The 24,354-nt window shown below is 37.2% G+C and overlaps 1 protein-coding gene across 2 annotated transcripts in view; it reads right to left on the bottom strand.

Annotated features, from left to right (window-relative positions):
* Positions 1–24,354, bottom strand: part of LOC131055265 (protein root UVB sensitive 1, chloroplastic) — a 112,528-nt gene that overhangs the window by 43,707 nt on the left and 44,467 nt on the right. For both annotated transcript variants that reach the window (XM_057989812.2, XM_057989811.2), the window contains exons 4-5: positions 18,679–18,735; positions 18,162–18,360 (exon numbers count right to left, since the gene is read on the bottom strand). In XM_057989812.2, coding sequence (XP_057845795.1) covers positions 18,162–18,360; positions 18,679–18,735 — 256 coding nt within the window. The remainder of the gene's footprint in view (positions 1–18,161; positions 18,361–18,678; positions 18,736–24,354) is intronic.

The raw sequence follows: 24,354 nt of genomic DNA, 5'->3' as shown, positions 1-24,354 counted from the left end.
TTAGGCTCATTTTCACATTTTTCCTTCCTTCTTTGGCTTGGATATAACTTATTAGACCTCTCCTGATCATCCTCCAGTCCAAGTTAGCATTCACTTCAAGGTTTTGTGAAGAAAAAAGGGTCTCATATGAATTTCGCTCTAGACCCTTTGGAAGGGTCGGGAGCGAAATTCCTCCTTATGCTCAAATCCTGACTTCATTTTCATATTTCTTTACTCCAAATAAGTGTTTTGCCCTCAATAATGCCTAGGAATGAGTTAGTTCTAAGTTTGGGTCAAAGTAGAATGTCTTATGGAGAAATTCGCTCTGGACCCTTTGGAAGGGTCAGGAGCGAAATTGAAATTCGCTTTGGACCCTTTGGAAGGGTCGGGAGCGAAATTTGACATTTTGGTCTCTCCGTCAGGATTCATTTTGGTATAAGTGACATTTCCTTATATCTTTCTTCTTTCTTATACTTTAAGTTATATTCCATATATACTGTCAGGATGTTTGAGAGTGGTTTCGGACCTCCAAGAGTTATAATGCAAAATCTAGTTTTTGGAGGATTCTTTAATTTTCCAGACAGTCAAATTTCAGGATCAGGATGACATTCCAGACAGCCAAATTTCAGGACATTTGAAGATCAGGATGACATTCCAGACTTCATCACTCGCCAATTTGACCTAACTCATATCTTCAAAGATGATATTCACTCACCAACCTTCATTGACCTCCTGAAACTCAAACACATCCCCACTAATTCACTGACTCACCCTGGCTCAAGCAGACTGCCATCCTAGTGATCCCCCTGGCAACACTCAAAATGCAAAGGCTAACAGACAAAACCCTAAAAACCTAGAAAGCAAACCCCAGAAAGCAAAAAAAAAGTAGGGGTCCCCATTTGCAATGGGGCGATGTGTGAATACGTCACAACACATCCCCACCGTGGTTTTTTCCCATTTGGGTTTCCACGTCAAAAATCATTGTGTCAAGTGGTGAATGGTTTTTGCGGTTATGTTTTGATATGGTTAATTTGTTTGATTGGTAAAGACACTTAGATGTGTTAAGGTGACCGGCAATGATCTGAAATGTGTTTTTACTATTGTTAGTTAAGTGGTTTGATGTTTTGGTTAAATGGTTTGAGAGTTTCAGATCTGTTACACTGTTATTTTGTTATGCCAGTCAACTGGTAAACTTGACAATGCAGTTGCAGTTTGTAGTTCAATGTTTGAACCAGTTAGTTCAGTGATTGATTTATGAGTTGGGTTTGAGTTTGGTGAAAGTTTAGTTTGTTATTCTATCTACTGATTCACCCCCCCCCCTCTCAATAGTTGTCTGGATCCTTATTGATTCATCATATCATCAGTAGTATCCTCCAATTCTACTTGTGGTGGTTGATCCTCATGATCACTATCGTCTCCAACACTAGCCTCTTTCTCTTCATGCTCTTCATCATCAGATATGACCTCAATCAAATGAGCCTTACCTTTTCCAAGGCAACAGTGTCCCAGCTCCCATGGTTCCTTACAAGAGAAGCATAGCTTCTTCCTTCTCAGTTCATTCCTAGACTCTTGATCACCCTTCGGTGGTGTATACTTCTACTAATTAAAGCCTTTTTTATTTGGTTTCCATGGGCTGAAACTTTTCTTGTGGCTGAAAAGGTGTAGTTTCAAGGTCAAAAGCTAACCCGATAGCATCATGCAAAGTATTAGGTTTGTGTGCCTTGACCATTCCCCCTAATCTGTCACTCAACCCTTCCACAAATAGCATAGTGACCCTCTTTTCTGACATATCTAGAACCATCACTGCAATCTTTTGGAACTCATTGGTGTATGATTCCACATGTCCCACTTGCTTGAGTTGAGCTAGATCTTTGTAGTAGACCTCTATGTCTTTCCTTTCAAAATGAGCAAACCGCTTGTTTACAAATTCCTCATAGGAATGTACCATGGCATGATCTTGTGACACTAATCTATGGTACCACCAATCATAAGCTACTCCTTCCAGATGCATTGTGGCAAACTGTATAGCTTTATCCTCCTCCATGGGTCTAAGTGATAAGAATGTATCTACTTTATGCACCCAACATTTGGCACTTGTCTCTCCACTCCCATCGAACGTCAATAAAGGAACCTTATTTAATGCTTCCTTATACTCCTTAAGTGGAGTGCCTTGCCCAATTTGCCTTCTAGGCCCTCTGTCTTGCCTTTCCAATCTAAATCTGGCCCTATCTTTCCATTGATTCATGAACTGATTCAGATTTATTAATGTCTTGACTTGTTTCAGGAGTGCCATATAATCATCATAAGCAGCCATGACATCATCCATGGTATGTGTCTCTTCAACCTCTTCCTCACAACCCTCTTCCTCTTCATTTCTTATTGGCAAAACGGTAGGATGAAATGGTCGATCAAACATTGTATTTGCTGTCCTAACCAGAGTTCCCAAACTCGCCGCGAGTCAGGCGAGTTCGCCGAGTTGGCGAGTCGAGCCAAGCTCGGCGAGTTTTGCTGACTCGGGACTCGGACTCGGCGAGTTTTGACCATAACTCGCCTAACTCGCGAGTCAGGCGAGTTATGGCAAAACTCGCCGAGTCCAAGCTCCAAAACTCGGCCACCACAGGTCAATGTTTTGACTTGTTTGACAAGTTAGTATCTTCGTCAGGATTCATATATGGAATATAACATTTAAGTATAAGTGACATTTCCTTATGTCTTTTCTCTTTCTTATACTTTAAGTTATATTCCATATATATTGTCAGGATGTTTGAGAGTGGTTTCGGACCTCCATGAGTTATAATGCAAAATCTAGTTTTTGGAGGATCCTTCAAATTTCCAGACTTAGTCAAATTTCAGGCCATTTCAGGATCAGGATGACATTCCAGATTTTTAAGGCGAGTTCACTCTGACCATGATGTAAGGGATGGGACCTAGGAGGACACTATGCATTCAACCAAGGTTTGATTTAGCAACTTGAAGCGTGACTAGATAGTACACAAAAACCCTAGGAATGATCTAAATAACCCCTAATCACTCAACTGACCTAACCTCCTTCACTCCACCTTGAGGAGATCCACCTGATTTGATGACCTTTGAGAAACTCAATCCCTTCAATGCAAAGGCTAAGACACTAAAACGACCAACAACAAAACTAAAAGAGCTAACCCTAGAAAGCAAAAAGTGGGGGTCTTCATTTGCAATGGGGCGATGTGTGAGTACCTCACAACAGGGATGTTTCTTAAAATTTTGAAAAAAGGGGGTGAGTTGGGGATATTTCCTACCTATCCCCACATACCAAAAAATCCCCCCATGGGGCACAAGGTTATTTTTGGCAAGGGACATGTCTCTGAGGAGCATATTTCAAACCCTTCTGGCCTCACAATTCCCCCTTCCATCCAGCATATATATAGCCTAAAAACTAAGAGGTCCAAGAAAGACCAAGGTCAACTATAGTCCCAAGGTAAAACCTAAGTTCAAAAAGCACACTATTTAATGCTACCATACACAAGCATTCCTTACAGTTTCCAAGTGAAGATGTTCATGATGTCTCATGTTGGTGCTCCCAAAATTTCAATTTGGCCAAAGAAAATACTAAACAGAAGCCCCAAACAAGTAGATACTCTACCAACATGCCTTTCATGGCATAACAAGCTAGCACACATTATAATTGGGCTTTATTCAATAATGGGTGCATGAAACAAGTTTTAAATTGTTAAAAATCTCTTAATTTCAAGGTTTTTTTAATTTTGCCGAGTCATTGCCGAGTCGTTGCCGAGTCATAGCCGAGTCACGAGTCGAGTCGGCCTTGCCGAGTCCGAGCCGAGTCCGAGTCTGGGAACTTTGGTCCTAACAGCACTAGAGGCTGCTCCAGCAAGGTTTTCACATCCTATCTCACTACCTTCACCGTCTTGATTCCTTACATGTGGCTGTTGGATCCTTAGATTACCAATTGAATTCAAAAGTTGTTGTTGTGACTGCATAAAGGTTTGCATCATCTGCTGTTGTTGTTGAGCCAACTGTCCCAATACATCTTGTATATTGGGTTGACCATTTCCACCATCATTCCGTTGTTCTGCCATATTGCTTGGTTCGAACAAGGGTTCCTGTTCTTCTACTACTTCCTCTTCAAGTTGTCCTGCTCTTCATCTGGTGTAGTATCTGTGAGGACCAACCTCTCTAGAGATCATATGGACAATCTAGGTGATATCAAACCCTCATATAGACAATCCAAGTGTAGTATCTGATAACACTGTAGTGTCCTACCCCTCTTTTGGACCAATTTTCTTGCACATTCTCTACCTTAGATAATTTGTCAAACAGTTTGTTTGCACGTGTATTTAGTTATTGTTTTCAGTTGCAAGATGACAATATTGGTTTGTTTGAGGCTTATTGTAGGATTGCAAATTAACAATGTCAAACATTACATAGTAGAAAATAAATACTATTCTGTCCTCATCAACAAACTTTCAGATTGTATGAGAACACTGAGATGTAACTGGTACCACACTGGCTGGCAGGATTAACCTAGCTCTGATACCACTGAAATGACCTACCCCCGTGTGCCACTAAGTTTTTGCACTCTTTTCCTTAATTTAGTACTCAAACGTTTAGACAAACAGTTTGTTTGAAGCTGCTGATGTATGTTTCAATTTTCTTTGCAAGGGTATTGATATTTGCCTGTGTTTATACATGAAGTTAATGCTTTAATTCCCAAGGAAATATACATATCAAGAAATACATAATAAACTAGCAATGGATAAATATTTCATTAAATCTTGTTATGCAAAATACAAGGGATAAGCTCTGATCTCAGACCTGTTTTAAGGCAACAGCAGATTGCCACACTCAAATAATTATTGTTTGACAGTCCATTTTGACCTTCAGCTTCTCTGCCAAGTTTCGATATTCTCTCGAGAAAGTCCTCTTCACTACCAACAATCTTTTCACCACTATGAGCAAGCTGAAGCTCAATATTTCTTTGCCTTTCTTCAATCATTTAAGCTCCCACGCCAAAGATATGAAGTCAAGCTCCATGCCAAGCAAAGGAATTAATCCATGCCCAAAAAAAAGAAACCAAATACTGTAGCTGCAGCACTGTTCACGACCACTGTAGCATTCAACAAGGCCTCATAACCTCCCAGCAAGCTCCATGACCTCCCTCACAACTCCCATGACATTTAGATACAAGCAAGCTCAACAGCAATTAGCATATTGAACAGCCACAATCAGCAGATTGATGAAAACCTTGCGAGGGGTGACAGCCTTTGTATTTCTATTCCACAACTTCCTCAACAAATCTTTCTCACGCCTTGCTGATTAGAATTGAAGCGCTGCTATCATGGATGGTTCAGGTTTCTGTCCAACCCATCAATCACCCTCTAGGGAAGACGTCGTAGGGTTAGAAGGTAGCAATCAATGCTCAGGGATTAAGCATTACAATAGAAAACAATAATCAGGAATGAATGCCAAAACCCCTCGACTCCTTCCTTTTAAGTTGCCTTTTCCCTCCATGATTTATTAACATTTAAGTGTTAATACTTTATCTTATGTGTGTGCCGTCCAAAATATTAAATTGCCTTCATTGCCCTCGTTAATAAGCCGCCCATGACAAATTATACTCTAAATTAGGCTTAAGATCAATAAATCACTTAAGTGATATTAGGCACCCTCATGTCAATAATAAAGTGGGCCTATATAATAATTAAATATGAATAAATTATGAACTTAAGACGTGAAGTCCACTCATAATTAAATATTAGCTTTATTCTCTCCACAATATTTTACCTTAGCCTATGGGAATAAAATAGGCTAGCGAAATTAACTATTAATGTGCTAGGTGGAAGGGGACATTACACTTTCCGGCAGGTACTATTTATGTAATTGCATAATTTATTAAATGAATGAAGATGTACATATAGCAATTACAAAGACAATTTCTCTATTACAAAACAATCGTAAATTGAAGAAAATAGAAACTATCTAATATGTACAATATATTACATTATTGACCACTAACTAAATTATTATAAAGATATTATTCTAATACTCTCCCTTAATGGTCAATCTGTCAACTACACCAAGTTGCCCCCTAAATTTAATGAACTTGTCCGGGCTCAGAGGTGGTGAGAATATTTGTTGTTTGATCCTCTTTTAGAACATACAGCAAGTGAACTGATCCGTCTTCAACCAGCTTCCGAATGAAGTGACAATGAAGTTCAACATGCTTGGTTCTCTCGTGGAAGACCAGATTCTTAGCCAGTTTGAGCAACCCTTGATTATCATGGTAAAGGGGAGTAGGACCTGCTTGAGACAACTGCATGTCTGAAAGCATCCTCCGAAGCCAAACTGCCTCACAGCTGCCTTAACTATTCCTCAATGCTCTGGATCTGTCGAGGAAAGAGCCACTGCCTACTGCTTCTTGCTAGTCCATGTGACTGCACCAAATCCCAATCTGAAAACATGCCCAGATGTTGATTTTTTGTGATCAATGGAACCTACCCAATCTGAGTCTATAAAACCAATGAGTCTAGGATTGTGACTTCTACTCTACAGAAGACCAAAATCAAAAGTGCCTTTCACATTACGCAGCACACACTTCCCTGCTACCCAATGATTAGCCTTGGGGGCTGTCATGAAGTGTGAAATGTAGCTCACTGCAAAACTAAGATCGGGCCTAGTAGCAGTAAGGTAGATGAGACTGCCCACCAGTTGCCCGAATGTTGATTCATTCAACACAAGTGAATCTGATTTAGTTGTCAGCCCTTTCTCCACAGGTGTGGATGCAAGTTTCCAATCTTGCATCTGAAACTTGTCCAGCAGACCGCAGGCATACTTAGACTAAGATATGAAGATACAACCTTCAATCTGCCAAACTTCAACACCTAAGCAATAGTGCAGAAGTCCCAAGTCTGTCATGTCAAAAGATTGACACAAACTCAGTTTGTGTTGATCGATCAAAAGCGTCGAACTACCAGTGATAATGAGGTCATCAACATAGACAACAAGATTAAGAATATCACCACCCGTGTTTTTGACATACAGATAAGAATCAGATGGACTGTGAGGTACTTTTCAATTTTGATGTATCAAGCCCGAGGAGCCTGTTTGAGGCCATAGAGTGCTTTCACCAATTTGCACGGTGTTCTTTTCCAGCAACCTTGAACCCTAGAGGTTGAATCATGTAGACTTCCTACAACTCGCCATTAAGGAATGCACTCTTAACGTCCATCTGATGGACTTTCCAACCAAATTAAGCTGCTAAGGCAAGGACAAGCTGAATGGTACTCATCTTGGCTGTAGAAGCAAAAGTCTCCTCATAGTCAATGCCTTCCTTTTGTGAGAACCCCCTAGCAATGAAACGAGCTTTGTACTTGTCAAGGGTTCCATCAGCTTTGTACTTAACCTTATACACCCATTTGCAGCTAATGGGCTTCTTCCCTAGCGAAAGATCAGAGAGGACCCAAGTGTTGTTCTTCAAAAGACTCTAGTGTTCAACTTCCATAGCCTTTTCCCACTCAGAAATTCCTTCAGCCTCAGAATATGTGTGGGGCTCAAAAATACTATGAATGTTGGCCATGAGCGCAAAGTTGGCTATAGTTGGCTGCTTGCTCTTGTTTTTGAAAGATCTACCCTCGATGAGCTCATTAGGATGAAGATCACTTATGGTCTTAACCCACCATTTAGGGCAAAGAGTAGAAGGACCAACATCAGATGCAGGAGGGATAACTGGAACTAGATCTAAAACAGGTTCAACCGGTGGAAGATCAACATTATCCGTAGGAAAGTCAGGATGAGCATCATCAAATTCAGGTTTTGCATCGTCCCTCCCATCAAGTGAACCTAATGGAAGACGAACACACAAATTAAGAGCCTTCAAAGGTTGATCCTCGGAATTCTACACAAACCAGAATAGCTGAAAAGGTCCTTGTTCTTCATCAAAGACAACATCATGATTGAAGATGAGACGATGAGTGTCTACATCAATCAGTCAGTAAGCCTTGTGGTTGTCACTGTACCCTGTGAACATAAGTTTCTGACTCTTGGAATCCAACTTGGAGCGCTTGGCATCTGGAATCCAAACATATGCTAAAGAGCCAAAGACTTTCAAATGATTGATCCTAGGTTTGAGACCAATCCAGGCTTCCTCGAGTGTCTTCCCCTTAACAGTCTATGTGGGAGACCAATTAAGGAGATAGACTGTATATACTACTTCTGCCCAATATTTCTTAGGAACACTCTTGTGTTCCAACATTAACCTAGAGATCTCAGTTATAGTGCGGTTGTGATGCTCTACAACGTCGTTTTACTGAGGAGTGTAAGGTGTGGTTAATTGGCGTTTGATGTCATGAGTATCACAGAAGTTGGAGAAAGCAGTAGAACAAAACTCCCCCCCATTATCGGCCCTACAAGTGACTATGGGACAGCCAAACTCTTTTTCTACTAAAGCCTTAAACTTCTGAAATACAATAAACACATCCGATTTCTATCTAAGAAAGTACACACATTTTATGACTGAAATAATCAACAAAAAGTTAGAAATACCTGGAACCAGTAACAAAAGGTGTATTCATTGGTCCACATACATCAGCGTGAACCAACTGTAGTACCTTGGAGACTCGCCATGAGTCACCATCTTTGAATGGTGTCCTATGTTGCTTCCCAGCTTGACAAGCTCCACAAACTCACTGATTTTAAGTTTGAATCTCAGGTAAGCCAAGAACTAAATTTTCCCGATCAAGCTGAGCAAGATAATGAATGTTTAGGTGGTCGTACCACTAATGCCAGAGACTTCTTAAAGAAGATGATTTAGCTGCAAAGGCATCCTCCAGATAATCACCCATATCCACAAGTTTGTATAGACCATGAACCTCGATGCCAACAGCCATAGTAGTGTGAGTCGCACGATCAACTATCGAACACTTGTGTGAACTAAAGACCACATCAAGCTGAGGAAAGTGCCACATAATCTGGCTCACAGAGAGAAGGTTTAGTTCTATGCTAGCAACATAGTATACAATGAGGAAAATGAGATTCCTCCCACCAAACTGAATCTGAAAGTTGCCCTTGCCGACAACAGTATACTCTTCACCTACTCCAAAACTGACTGAATCAGTGAAAGGTGAGAAGTCTATGAACCAATCACGCCAATGAGTGAAGTGTCGAGAGGCATCGGATTCTATGTCCCAAGTAGAAGATTTCACATGATCTGCAGGTCTTTTCGCCATGAAAGCATAAAATGGAGATTCTTTCTACTCTGAGTGCTCTGCAATATTGGCCTTAGGTTGAGACCCTCCCTACTTCCGTTGTTCGGAAGCCAAACGATTCCGACAATCCTCTATCAAGTGACCATACTTGTGGCAATAGTTACACTAGACTTTCTTCTTCTTCGAGCTACCCTGAGATTGACTGGGCCCTTTCTGCTAAGAGGACTGAGATTTGCCTTTATCCTCGTGAAAGGATTTGGCTGCAAAGGCTTGTTGTGTGGAGGACGAAGTGGCACTACTACCAACCTATTGTTTCCAACAATCCTGCTGCAGAAGTTTGGTGCACAACTCTGGAAACTTCAAATTAATATTAGTTGAAGTAATGTTGAACGTTTCTATAAAGTGCTCATAGGATTTAGGTAGAAACTTCAAGGTGATGACTACCATATCTTCTGCATCCATTTTCCGACCAATTTCTTCTAGCTGATCTCGAATGTCCTTAATCTTCGTCAGATGCTCCTGTAAGGACATACGCTCATCCATCATGATAGAAAATAGTTGGTTCTCCAGAAAGAACACACGGCTCTTGTCCGATGTCTCATGAAGATCCTTCAAATAAGTCCAGATCTCAGTAGTTGTCTTGCCGAATGGCACTTGAGCTAGTTGATCATCAGTAACCGAAAGTTTGATAAGCATGACTGCTTCCCAGTTGCGCTCATCAAACTTATCCTGATCTTGTCCAACTACGGTAGGACGAGTCTCTTTACCCAGAACGAGATCATCTAGGTGACGATATTCAAATATCGTCATCATCCACAGCTTCCATGTGTTGTAATTTATGTCATTAAATCACTGACTGCCTTCCAACAATATGTTGGTCAAAGATGCCATCTTGCACGCTTTCCGATGCACTAAAAACAAGATTCACTAAAGAGGCAAAAAAAATGATTTCGAAAGAGCACAAAACCCGAGGCAGAGATCCCAATGCAAAAACTGAGGCAGAGACAATTACAGATTTCAAGAGTGAAAGAAGTACGGCTGGCACAAATCCCAAGGTACGGATTTTTACATACCCAAAAAAATTTGTTGAAGACCCAAACATCTTTATTAAAAAACCCACAAGGAATCTACTATTTAAAATTAATTCCAATAAAAAAACCAAAGGGTTTATCAAAAACCCTAGTCTACAGATCACGATTTTTTGAAAAACGCGAAAAAATCTTCGCAAATTCAAAAAACGCAAGCAAACAGAGATTGTGGGTGACAAGTCGTGGCAAAACAAAGCTTGGCCAAAATGCAGAAACGAAATCCTCAAAGTCATGCAATTCAAAAAATCGCGACACACTGAAAATCACATAGGGTCGTCGCAGGAGAAAAGCAAAGCCCGTTGCAAGCAGAAAACACCTTTTGTGTTGCAGAAGAACAGAGGTGGCATGGGAAAACAACGGGGAAGAAAACCTTCACACGTGCGCTGAAAAACAAAGTCACGACGGCAAAAATCGGGTAGAAAAGAAGCACCATAAGCCGTCAAACACCCTTCAATTTTTGCAAACCAAGAACACGGGATGAAGACAAAAAACGACCACGAAAAGAAAGGTCACGCTTTCAAGATTTGTAGAATGTTGTGTACACAGCAAAAACTTCGAACAGAAACCCTCAACAAGAATTAAAACACAAGCACAAGAACCCCCAATCCAGAAAAAAATGCCCTCACAAAAAGACGCGGGAGACACAAAATTTGAACCCAAAATAGGAATAAAGAAAAAATTTCACTAAAAAATTCCTTGTTAGACAATTTTTAAAATTATAAAAGTTTTTGAAAAATCTAAACCTACTCTAATACCATGTTCAAGTAATTGCATAATTTATTAAATGAATGAAGATGTACATATAGCATTTACAAAAACGATGTTTCTATTACAAAACAATCGTAAACTGAAGAAAATAGAAACTATATAATATGTACAATATATTACATTATTTTTTTTTTGTAATTCGGGGTATCCCCGCATCCCAGCCCAGCGCCCAAACCTGTTAACCTTACCTTGGCCATTAACAACCAAGTTGGAGCTCAAGAGAGGGGCGAGCTGAGGCGAGACTAGTCCATGGGGATGGACCAAGCAGCCCGCTTGCCAGACCCGTTAGGTGAGTACAAGGCCTCGGAATCGAACCCGAAACCAATGGGGAGCAAACCCACGGCCCAAGCCAAATACGCTACCTCGTTGGGCTTACAATATATTTTATTATTGACCATTAACTAAATAATTGTAAAGATATTATTCTAATAGGTACCTAAGTCATCTTGCACATTTAAGTCGACTAGTGAGCATGAGAATGCTAGTGCTAGCGGCAGTGCCAATGGCACTAATTTGTGGTTCTTCTAATTTACCACTACCTACATCATCTATATGGATGGTGATGATATTTTTGAAGACACGCATGATTTTTTATCAATGATGGCTGATTGTTGACACTTGACATTATTATTATTTTACTTTAATATATATGATGACATTCGAGTTTGAGTAATATTTGACTATTAATATCATGGTTTTGTTTATTACACAATAATTAATAATAGATGCTATGTGTGATGTATTTAGAACTTAATTACTGCTGCAAATATGTATATATTTCTGATTTTTATACATCTTTGTACGAACAAACCTGACGCAAAAAAACATTTTGACCAAACCCACAAACCAAACTCTCAAACCCAAACCCGAACCAGTACCATGACTGGTAACTTAGGTTTTTTGTTTAAGAATATATTTTTTAAACACAGATTTTTGCCATTTTAGCATTGGCAGCCTGTTGATCTGCCTAAGTCCAACCCAGGTTCGCCCAAGCATCCTGGGTACCCAGTGGGTCCTTCTATAGGTACCCAAGGTGCCAAAGCTGAACTCAGGAAAACCCCAGCCTGTCCTGGCCCAGAACCAGAACCCAAACTTTATTTGACCAATACAGCAACCTTTTCAGCAGAACCCAATAAATTAGAATTTAACAAACTATAGCTTTTTCACATACAAAAGTCTGAGTGTAATCTGGATTTTTGTAGTCTCCAGATATACAATATCACTCTCAAAGATACGCGCTACAATAGACATCAGTATGGATAGGTGAAGAGCTGTTTAGGTAACCTGATGATAATTTTTTTGAGAGGCTCTAACACAAAAACAATCCATTTAAAGAAAAACGCTGACCTTTCTAAAACTTGTTTAGTTCAGTGCTATACTGATTTAATGGATCGTTCAATTGGTTTTATTGTTGCAAGTGAGCTTCAATTTATTAAAGATATCATACTTTTCAGAGTCCATCTGTTCTTGAATTACATAGAGAGATCTTTTCCTCTTTTGATTGATTCAAGTAAAAGGTTCAAATCCATATACTATATTGAAGATATTTATTGCAGTTGAATAAATGTTAATGTAAATTTCAAACACATTTAGCATTTAATTTAAAAGACAAACTCATTTAGCATTCCCTTCTATTTTGCTTGTCTAAATGGGCCAATTTCAATGGCTAAATATTTTTAGTGACGTATGGTCATTTACTTAAGACACTGTAATATAATCATTCTTGTTCGATTATTCAGTGACTTGATAAAACTTATCTTGCTGCCAATTTAAACCTGTTATGGAATTGTTGAATGGTCTTTGTATCATGGCTTTTTTTAGGACACAAAGGTTACTATTTCCTGATTGTATCGAGGTGCTCATTTCTTGCTTGAAAGGATCAAACATGTTTTATTTTTATTTTTTCCTAAAAATTTCATCCTTGCGATAATGCTTTAGATATTGAGATTGGGGTCATTTATTTAAAACACTTTGATATATCATTCATGTTCGAGTATTCAATGGCTGATAAAACTTATCTTGCTGCCAATTGAAACCTGTTATGTAATTGTTCATGACCTTTTTTTGCCAAATAAAGGATACTAACTCCCGATTGCATCCAGGTGCTCATTTCTTGCTTTAAAGGATCAATCATGTTCAAAAAAAAATTCTTCAAAATTTCATCCTTGCAATTATGCTTAAAACTTGAGATTGAGGCAGGTCGACTTGAGGTTTTATTTCTGAGATCTGATTGTGTATTTTTTTTTTTATCACATATTGCCTAGCTTTCATAGACCTGGGATGTTGCGTCTCCTAGGTCATGTTCGTAGCAAATGTGTACATAGGAAACATTTTAGGCACTTCATATTTAAAATCCCAAAGATGTCATTTTCCAGTTTAACCAATCCTATTGAACTTTCTAAGTGAGTCTTTCTGTAGCTAGTGTAAGAGGTGGACTTTTCCAATTACAATTAGATATATATTTTTCCCTCCAATTGATTTGTTGTCACTAATATTTGATATTCTATTTCTTCAAGAAAACCAAACTTCAAAAAAATTATTGCCTTGGGAGTACTGAAATAAATTCCCAAATTAAAATCATCCATTTTCAAATTATCCATCAAATTCAATCATTCAGCTCATTAATAATTGTACAGGTCTTCTAGGTAATGGAGACGAATGAGCAGAGCAACAAGAGGATGTAGTACCTTACAGAGTTGAGGGATTTATAAGCTTCCATGCTCAAAGGAGCTTCTACGTTGTATTAAATCTCAAGCCATAAATATAAATTAAGCATAAATTTTCATTACTGGAGTTATACCCACAATGCAATATGCAACATAAATATCAGCGTTTTTTCATGTGAATTCTTTCGATGTGTTTTCTTTGACTTCTTCACTGTTTCAATTTTTGCACATAAGGTGTACGAGGCATTCAAGCATTACAAAGGGATGAATATATGCAATACAAGGGAGTATGGGGCTTCGCACACTTTCAGACAGCTACATGTATTGCATCCCATGTAAATGGTTGAGTATAGTTCTATTTGCATGTACTTCTAGCTTTGAAGCATCAGAATAAGGATGTGTATAAATCTGATTTTCCATAGTGAAGTCATGTATTTTTCTAATAAGCAGATTCAATTCTGTCATATGGTGTATATGGCAATATATAGCAGTAGCAAATATCAATTTCTATATATATAAGTTGAAATCTGATGACATAAAGCATACTAGCATTAATCAGGAAAAAATCCTGAGTAATTGCAATTACTCGGAAGTGGATCTGGAAATCAGCATTTTCATCAAAAAAATTGGTTTTTGTCAAGTTTTCTTATTAAATTACATTTTTTCTAAATGAACTCTACAAAACTTGGAACATTCAATTTTATGCCGATTTATCCTGCTTCTATACCAATTTTTTGAGTTGGGCGCAATTATTTGACTTTATATGGTGATTTTTGGGATGTTTGATTGGTTGAAAGTTGAAACAATCTTTTCAAGATTTTGGAGCTTTTTTCAAACAGATTTTCAAGATTTTCAGAGCATTTGAATACACAGCAGGGTTTCAACATCAATTTCATGCTACACCGAATCAACTAAGTAATCTTCAACCTACACGTACACAAATTTCTTTTAAATTATCTTGTTTATAAATAATGAAATATCAGCAGCAGTTAGGATTTGGGTTTTTATATGCCCTGACCATAACCTTAAACACAAGTTTTTTCAGCATCTAGGGTTAAGGTTAGGGTTTTTTAAACTAAAATTTCCTAATCCTAACACCAAACACTAAATTTAGGGTTTTTCCTAGCAACTACACCTCTTAACCCTAACCAAAAAATTTATATATATTTTGTCAGCGTTTAGGGCATAGTTCCACGGAGTTTCCTAACGGGGGGATGTGGGGATGTTTCAAGGATGGGGGAACCAAGGGCCTAAATTTGGGGACGGTGGGGGCACAGTGACGGAGTGGCCATGGGGGGGGGGAGCATCGATATACAAATTGAGGTGAATTGAAATCCTAAAGGAAAAATCTGCAATTAAACATCTCTATGAGTGCCCCATGAAAGGCAAACTAGTTTTCACTAAGTTAAAGGATGCAATCAATATGTAATGGCATGTCCATATAGCAAGCGACCCCGCGGCATCCCCGGCGAAGGTGGCAGAGGTGGTGGTGTTGTGGGGGGACATTTTCCCCAAGTCCCCAAGTCTTGGATATGTCCCCATACAAGTGGTGCGGGTTTTTTTGAGGGCTACGCATCCCCGTGGAACATTGGAACTTTTGGGTTGAGGTTAGGGGCTTTTTCAGCATTTTTAAAGTTACGATTTTCTAAAAAAAGGAAAAACAGCATTTTTGTTAGGGTTAAGTTGTATTTGCTAGCAAAAAAACCCTAACACTAACCCCAAACGCTAAAATTTTCCAAGGCTACGGATTAGCATTAGGGTTCTTTTACTAGCAAATATACCCTAGCAAATTTCAAGGTTTAAGGTAAAGGTTAGAGCATACTTGCTAGCTAAAAGACCCCGACGCCAATCCTAACCACTAAATAAATTAGGGTTATGGCTTTTGTGGGTAACTATATATGCCCTAACTATAATCCTAAACTCAAGAACATTTCTAGGGTTTTTGTGGGTAACTATATATGCCCTAACCATAATCCTAAACTCAAGAACTTTTCTAGGGTTTTTGTGGGTAACTATATATGCCCTAATTATAACTCTAAAGTCAAGAACTTTTCTAGGGTTAGGGTTACAATTAGGGTGTACTTACTACCCTAAAAGAGACCAATATTTAGTAATTGTGTAACATTGTAAATGTTTAACTTTATATTGTTGAAAATACTAAATTCCTTTGCAAGGAATCCAATATACATACCAACAAAAATTTGGTTCTTAAGCCCCTCTATTGTACACCAAACAAAACATTTGGCAAGATTACCCTCTCATACCCTAGGAAGTGATGCCCTAGAGGTATATTTGAGTGCTATAAAGGTTGAAGTGATAAGGAGACTGCAAATATTTTTCCCTATAGTTATCTTCTCTATCTATTCTCCTCTCTTCTTCTTTCTTCTTTCAATGATTAGTCTCTTAGTTGTAAATTCAACACAAGGGGCTCATAGTGTCTAAGAAGCAACCATGCCTTTATGCTCTAGATTACCCTTGTGAGCAAGGATGCATTTGACAAACCAAGAGTTTTCCATAGCATTTCTTTTGGTCCCATTCTATTTTCATTATGTCCTCTTCAAAATCACACCAAGATCAACTTCGATATCCACCTCTTCCCAAACTATTTATTCAAAATTTAGAATTCACTCAAAGCCCAAACATTTTACATCATTCCTAGTGTAGCATAACACTTGATTTTTGAGTTCAATACTGTTCAAATCGCTTGGCTTTCAATATCATCCTCAACATCCCCTATCAAGTTCATACTGTCCAACATTTCTCCACACCTAAGTCTTCTCAAGCTTCTTCCCAAGATCCAAATGCCCAATTTCTTGTTCCTGATAACCCAAGTGACTTGCATTCTAGAGTTTGATTCTAGCTTCCCAGATTTTAACTTCTGAAATTCCAACTTCCTTGTTTCCAACCCACTGGCTTCCATGTTCCAGAAGTCTATCATATTCAATGTTCAATCTGATTTCTTGCGTCTAGCACCAAGGAACTCACCTATGGTGATTCCTTTCACTATCAAATTTATAAAATTTGTGCAAGATTCTTCTTTAGCTTGAAATTTATGATTCCTTTTTGTTACAGAACTAAATGTTTTCCAAGGATGACTTGTTATTGTTTCTTGTTAACAACTTCTATCAGACAAACTTCCTCCAAACGAAATTCCTTTGGACATGCTTTAAGCCTAACAAGAGCTCTCAAATGTGATATAAAATGTGCTTGGGAATTATGAAGATGTCAAGAATTAAGTTTCTGAAGAAACCCTTGTTTCTTCTCTACAATGTTATTTTACAATTGGAAGCATTTCATGATAAACTTAAATCTTTAGAGGCTTAAAAATTGCAAGCTATTTCCTCCTAGCCTCTTGATGATCTTGTCATCTTAATTTGTGATGCTTCAAATTGATTCTTCCTTCTCCTACGTGCTGAATAAAATCAATGGCACCAAATTTCTTGTTCACATTACACCCATCATGTAATTCAATAGGATCCAAATCTGAGTTCTCCTCAAAGTTATTGCATCTTATTACTCATCAATTTAGAATTTGTGTTGCTCAAGAACTTTTCATGATCTAGCTGCTTGTGCACTAAATTGGTCTACATGTTCATCTCTCTCCACCAACAAGACAACTTAATCTTCCTCTTCATCTCTCTTGTTTAATTCAATTCCCATTTCTTCTGGCTCAATCCATTCTGCCAACTTAGTATGATGTGAGATTATGTAGTCATCCAGACCATGTTGCAGCATTTGACCCACAATGATGTCTTTGAACTTCCATCACTAGATTCAAAGCAACCTTCACTTCTCTTCCTAGACATTGCTCCCAAGGTAGACAGAGCATGCTTTCTTTCTTATTGCTCACTGACATGCATTCAATTTTATATTTATTAATAATCAAATAAATATATTATGCAAGACAGATCCTCATAAGCTATATGAAATATTATTATTTATATGACTTCTCGATAATAATAGAATATCAAGAGACTAATTATTTCTCTCTGTGGAAAATTGTTATACGAGGTATGAGCCTTGAAGACATTTACATTTTAAAACTTGTGCATGCAATGAGTAGTTTCAAGTTTGTATTTATTGTCCCACTGCAATAAGCTGCAGTTGAAAAACATATTCTAGATGAAACATGTAAATATTGTGTACAGCGAAAAAGCTATCTTTTCAACACAAAAAAAAAGGGTATGGCAACATTTTTACATTTTTTAAGGAAGGTGAATTTCTTATCCCTTCTAGATGGATTGCCAATACATGTCAAATGCTCTGACAAATAATTTGATGGATGATTTGGGAGGGCAAAGTATGTGAGCAAAGTATCAGATAAGTTCTATAGCCTTGTATCTATCTCAAGAAAGATACGTGGTGTGTCAAATCACTATAAATATTTATATTTACTTCATTTTTATTGAGAGAAAAATAAGAAAACATTCTATAAATAGAAGATTCAAAATGATCTTAACTTGCACGATACGGATTCAAGGTTCGTAGTTGAACAGCTTGGTATGATTTAAGATTGCAGAACATGTGAATCCCAGTCACTATCACAAAAGACGCCATCAATAATGATCCCGATGAGCCAGCATAGCTTGACAAGGCAATACCAAACATAATTCCAAGAGATTTGCTCACCATTCCTTGAGCTTCACCCTTGGCTATTACCTGCCAGCAGGAAAAGAAAGCTTTAAACAGACATTTTCTAGGGAAGATACATTATGAACTACAAATGAAAAAAAATCATAGATGAAAATTTAACAGTAGAAATGCTAATAACACATTACATATATGCAACAAGTTACAAATTTAATTATGATTAATAAAAGGTGTCACTGGGATCGCCATTAATAAAAAATTACATTTGTTGACAGGAAGCTATAGGCAATGTTCAAATCCAAACTAACGAGTACCATAGCCTTCAACAGTTTAATCCAACAAACATCCTAAATATGAATGTACATTCAAAAAGTAAAGTAATTTTACCTCTGCAAAATTACGTTGTGCAGCAAATCCCGCATAAAAACAGCTCTTTGTAGCAGCCTGCTCAATTTTAAAGGATCAGGAAATCTACAAATGAAAGCAAGAATAGTGAAAATGAAACAAGATAAGCATAGGCTTTTCCAAAATGAATATATCAACAGTGAAGAACAGATATTAACTGCTATGGCATCAGACATAACAATTTTCTATAGTATTGTCTTTGCAATTTATAATTCATATGCCTGTTTTTCCCAACATCCACTACCTTTTTAGTGACAATCCTGCACATTCACATGAACAGGAAAGTATGATTTACTGTATCCTTCCTGGTTATAGTTACAATATGCATAACTAATGATGACCATCCAATATACTTATTTTTATGATGTAAAGATCGAATCCAACAAGTCTCTTGATACAAAAATGCACTTCACCTTCCTAATGAAATGGCCCTTAAAAGTCTGTGAAGAACATGCACATAAAGTTTTCCTTTTATTAATCTACCACTAGGTTGTCAGAGTCTTAATCTGCCTTGTCTGGACTCCAATAGGAAGATGGAACATTTTGATGTTTTAGACAATAAAAATACCTTGTTTAACCCCACATACAATATCAGGTCCTTCTCATAATAACTAGAAGTGGACCAAGAAAACAATCTACTACCCTAGAGATGGATTGCAGTCTTTGGCTATCTCAATTCCTTCAGTACAGCAGAAAACAACTGATTTCAAGTCATAAGCATTGTGCATGATCTGTTACAAGCATAGCAGACCACCACCTCTCAAGCAAACTTCTAAACTGGAAGCTAGTTTCATTCAGGCGATCTCTTCTTTTGTAAGGAATGACAAAATAACTACACAGTTTCTCCAAAAATTTACGAAGAAAGTTAACTTCCTTCTAGGATACCAAAGCAAAGCAATTTAGTTACACTTCACTTAATGATTCAAGAGTGCAATTCTGAATTTTACTATAAATTCAAGTTTTTGGTGAAATTGTTTGGCTAAATAGGATATCAGCTTTTTTATATAGCATATGAAAAAGCAAGTTGTTAGGACCAAAGACATTAAAAGTGCCAATAATTATGTTAGAAACTAATGCAAAATTGTAAAGTTTTACTTTTAGCATTCAACATTTCAATTTTCATCATCCAGGCACGCCTCTTATCCATGTCAATAACAAGTACATGGACATGTTGATCCATAAGCCTTTCTGGATAATACTTAGAGGAAGTTACTTAAGTAAATCATAGTCTCATGTGACTGGTTTGTAACAACCTCAGGTTATATACGCAATCAACATGAGGAACCAGCATATGTGTAGAAGGATTGGAATATAATTGTTTACTACAAAGGTTGTTTTTGATGTCAATAAAAAGTATGTGGATTAGTGATCTATTAAAATTTCTGATTAATATATGTAGTAAACATGAGAAACTAGTAAATGCACAAAATGATTACAAAGTAATTCTATAGTAAAAAAAGAATAAAAAGTCTTTAAGGCATACAACAACTCTACTACATATATTTCCTTTTGTATGACAATTGTAAACAAGCTCGATCATCCATTGATCCACATAAAATCTTCATAGTCAATGGCTTTTGATGGTGCCATAACTCCTTTGTCCTACCTTTCTTCCATGCATGTCAATAATTGCTCCTCCTTAGGTGCATATGTTTGTGCTTGTTGATCCTGGATTATGTTTATTTGTAATAGTTGCATCTTTGATCTATGTATATCCAAAGTAATTGAATGCCAAGTATATCCATAACTGTTGTTCCTTACACTCTGCAACGTGCAACTGTAATTGTTGCCTGCAATGGTGTTGTGAATGCCAAAATGCTGCAACCATTGGAGATTTAGCTACTTATTTGACATCATTTGACTCCTCTTCCTTATCTTCCACTTGTTCCTTTGGCTCTTGAGTGGATGAAGTTTACAAATTTCCTTCCCTAGTACCTAGATCCTCCTATTCTCTTTTCTAGTTCTCTGTAACCTTTTCTAGATTGTACTTCATTGTCATCAACTCTTTTTGATCGTAGATCTTATAGACAACCTTATTCTTGGTTAGTTCATCACGCCCGACAATAACTTCCAAACTTGCCTTCCTTTTCACATACCAAACCTTTAAGAGTTATTTTGCATATCAATATTAATGTTCCCACAATTCTAACCAAGGATCCCCAAAAACTATATCCATTTCATCCGACCGACGCATAGCATCAAAGTAGAAGAGTAAAACATATTTGTCCATAGTGATCTTCAAATCTTCAAACTTCTGATCCTTCTAACCATATACATATGCCTCAATATTTTATTTTATTTTTAAATGCAATCGCTTAGGCAAGCCAATGTTGATGAAGCTATAAGGTTTATGGATCTTTTTATTTAACTCCATAAACCTGCAATGTTGAAGCGACTTTAGTGTTGCTTTATTGATCTGAGGGTAATGTTTCCTCTTATTCTTCTTCATCTATAACTGTTGCTTCTACTTATGATCTCATCCTCCATCTATCTAAGATTCCATTCCTTCCCAAGAAAACTAGAACCAATTATTGCAGAAGCTTTTCTACCAGATCCATGTTTCAAACTGAAGGTTCCTAACCAGATCACTGTTTCAAAAAAAAAATTAACAATTATTCTCTTGATTTTAATCCACCATTCTCTAACATCATCCTTACTAGAAAACTTAAAGTTATTCCATTAATCATGCTTTTAATAACACCTAGGGTTTCAACAACACTTGCATCTAATGAATCTCCTTGCCTACTCAATCTGAAAATAATAACATGTCAGCAAGCAGATCTTAAAATTTCTTCGCAATGTAAAATTTGAGATGTGATTTGTTTACCTGAATTGCAAGATATGAATAATTTCCCCTCTTTTCTAGGTTGCAATCGGAAAAAAAATGAAGTACAGTAGTTCCAGAAGGGCAGCTTCTCAGGGTCATACTTCCATTAATATTGTTTGGCATTTTATAATTGACTTGCCAGAAAGCTCTAAAAGAACAGTTTTTAATGATGCACAAATTGTTCTGGGGAAAGTTTCTGCTAGGAGGAATTTACGCTGCATGATGAAAAGTTTTCTTTGAAAAAATTAGACAAATTGACTCCCAATCCTATAGAAATCTCTTCCATTTGCCCAAGTCATTGCTTTAAAAGAAAAGGTAAAGATGCAAACATCAAATTATAGAAAATATGCAGAAAGAAAGCTGAGATCACACAACACAAAGAATAGCATGGTACAATATTACTTAAGTATTCAATATATTCAAAACAAAAGAAGACCCTTGAGGTACGGCTACACCATAAATTCTCATGTAAGAATCATTCTAAAGCATATCACTCTAAGAGCTCAAACCATATGTAATACCTTTACATGTTGCCCTTATGATACAATAGCCTCACCTCTAATTACACTAAGGTTACCATAAACCCTTAACCCACAAGTTACACATCTAGACAGCTAATTCCCAAATATATATACGGCATCATAGCTTATTCAACAAGTTACTCATTGACCAAATATACCTACCCATAGGTTATACACACACAGGTCTGCTACCACATAACCCCATATACATCATAATATCATATGGCAAGGTACGAAACACCTATTCAAACCTTTCTACCCATCATAATATCATATTGAAAGTGTGTTTCGGTCACATTATACAATTATTGAAATTTTCAATCATGGATTTGTTCTCATTCCATTCCAAAACATGGCATTAGTTGTTAGAAGTCTTATTTATAATAATGGGGTTATAACTTTAATAAGTAGAAGGATTCCTAGTCTTGATTTTTATCCAAAAGTCAAGGGGTTATAACCAGTGCATTTCTTTGTTGACAACAAAAAGTCAGAAGAACCTGATTTCTCCTGAAGCAGTTCAAAGACTTAACTTGCCACTAATACCTTGCCTGCAACCATACTCCATTGGATGCTTTAGTGCAAGCTCTACAAAAAGCATCACTCAGCAATGTCACCTGATGTACAACATCAAGCCTTCCATACTCCATTGGATGCTTTAGTGCAAGCTCTACAAAAAGCATCACTCAGCAATGTCTCCTGATGTACAACATCAAGCCTTTTCAAGATACAGCCCTTTGGAATGTCACTCCATTAGAGGCATCTCATGTTTTACAATCAACATGTAGTCTACGAATCAAATCCAAGAGATGTAACTATAGAGAGATACTACATACCAAAACTAGTTCCAAAGCTTTCACTTATTCATGCCAAACAATGTAAGAAGCTAGTCAGTTCTAGAAAGATATTGTGCTTTTAATGGCAAGACCTCAATGTAAAAACATTATTGTGACAACAAAACACACTACAGTTCCTCCAGCAACATGAACAAAGACCTCAAAGTAGAACTGCAAGTAGGGTAGAATACAAGGATGTCTTTTATTCACCAAAGGAAGTGCCCACGCACTGTGTGATAAGGCACACTATTGATTTGATTCCTAGACTACCTCTACCTAATGCTTCATTGTACAATAGATCATTTCTAGAAAATTGAGAGATCAAGCAATAGTTCCATGAACTCATGGATAAATGGCATATCAAACCTAGCTCATTGCCTTGCACAGCCAAATTCTGCTTGCACAGGATAAGGACACCACATGGAGGTTTGTGCATCAACTATAGTGCTTTCTAAGAAATCACAATAAAAAATTGCTAGCCTATTCCAAGTTTTAAGGACTTACTGGAACAGATCTATAATGCAAAGTTCTTCACCAAATTTGACCTCAAGTTTTAGTATCATCAAATCCCTATTGAACCTACAAACATCTAGAAAATAACCTTCAAGGCAAAAGAAGGTTTGTTCAAGTGGTCAGTAGATAATGAATCATATCCTCAAGACACACTACTTTATTTGTTGCAATCTACCTTTATGACATCTTTACCTTCACCAAAATGTGGGATGAACATATGCACCATATCAAGCAATGTGCTTGACACTTTGTGGGAACATAAAATTAAAGTATTATTGTAATATTTAATGGTCATTTAAGTCTTCTAAAAAGTTTAGCTAGTATCTTTCTATTTTATATGTCAATTAGTCGTTTTTAGTAACTTTTGTTTATGCCTTTTGTGTTTCTATTCTCAATCGTTTCCCTTATGGAAAGTTTGTCTTGTAAACTCTTTATAAGGAGCTTCATCTCCTTTTGTAATCATCAACTTAGTCAATAATATTTACATGGTATCAAAGCGAGTTTAATTTTCGGCGAGTTTTTTAATAAAAATTCAAGGCTTCTATCTAGAAATTTTTTTAATCAATTTTTTAATGAAAATATCGTAGGTGCAAATTTGAAGGGTTTTTTTGATCGATTTTTTGAAAAATTGAGGGCTCTTTTTGAAAGTTGAGGGCTCCTGCGTGCATCAGACCAAGCTTTTGCAAACACAATTTTTTTTTTGTATTTTTTGGGCGCACGCATATAGGGTTTGTGCAACAGTTGTTTATATAAATGTTATTCAATTCTCAATTCAAAATGCAAGTTATATTCTAGGTTATCTTTACTTTTATCTATGTAATATGATAAATCTGATTATCTTCTTTTATATTGCAGGTGAGAGGAGCATTTATTGGTTTCGATGTCCTTCTCACAAATGCTGATTGATATGTATATGCAAGCAGGGAGGATCAAGCAATGCCTTGACCAGTCATGTCTTTTAGAC

The sequence above is a fragment of the Cryptomeria japonica genome, chromosome 2, assembly GCF_030272615.1.
Source record: "Cryptomeria japonica chromosome 2, Sugi_1.0, whole genome shotgun sequence".
In the NCBI taxonomy this organism is placed as follows: Eukaryota; Viridiplantae; Streptophyta; class Pinopsida; order Cupressales; family Cupressaceae; genus Cryptomeria; species Cryptomeria japonica.
The sequence above is the reverse complement of the archived record's forward strand: the minus strand, read 5'-3'. Positions and strand labels throughout refer to the sequence as shown.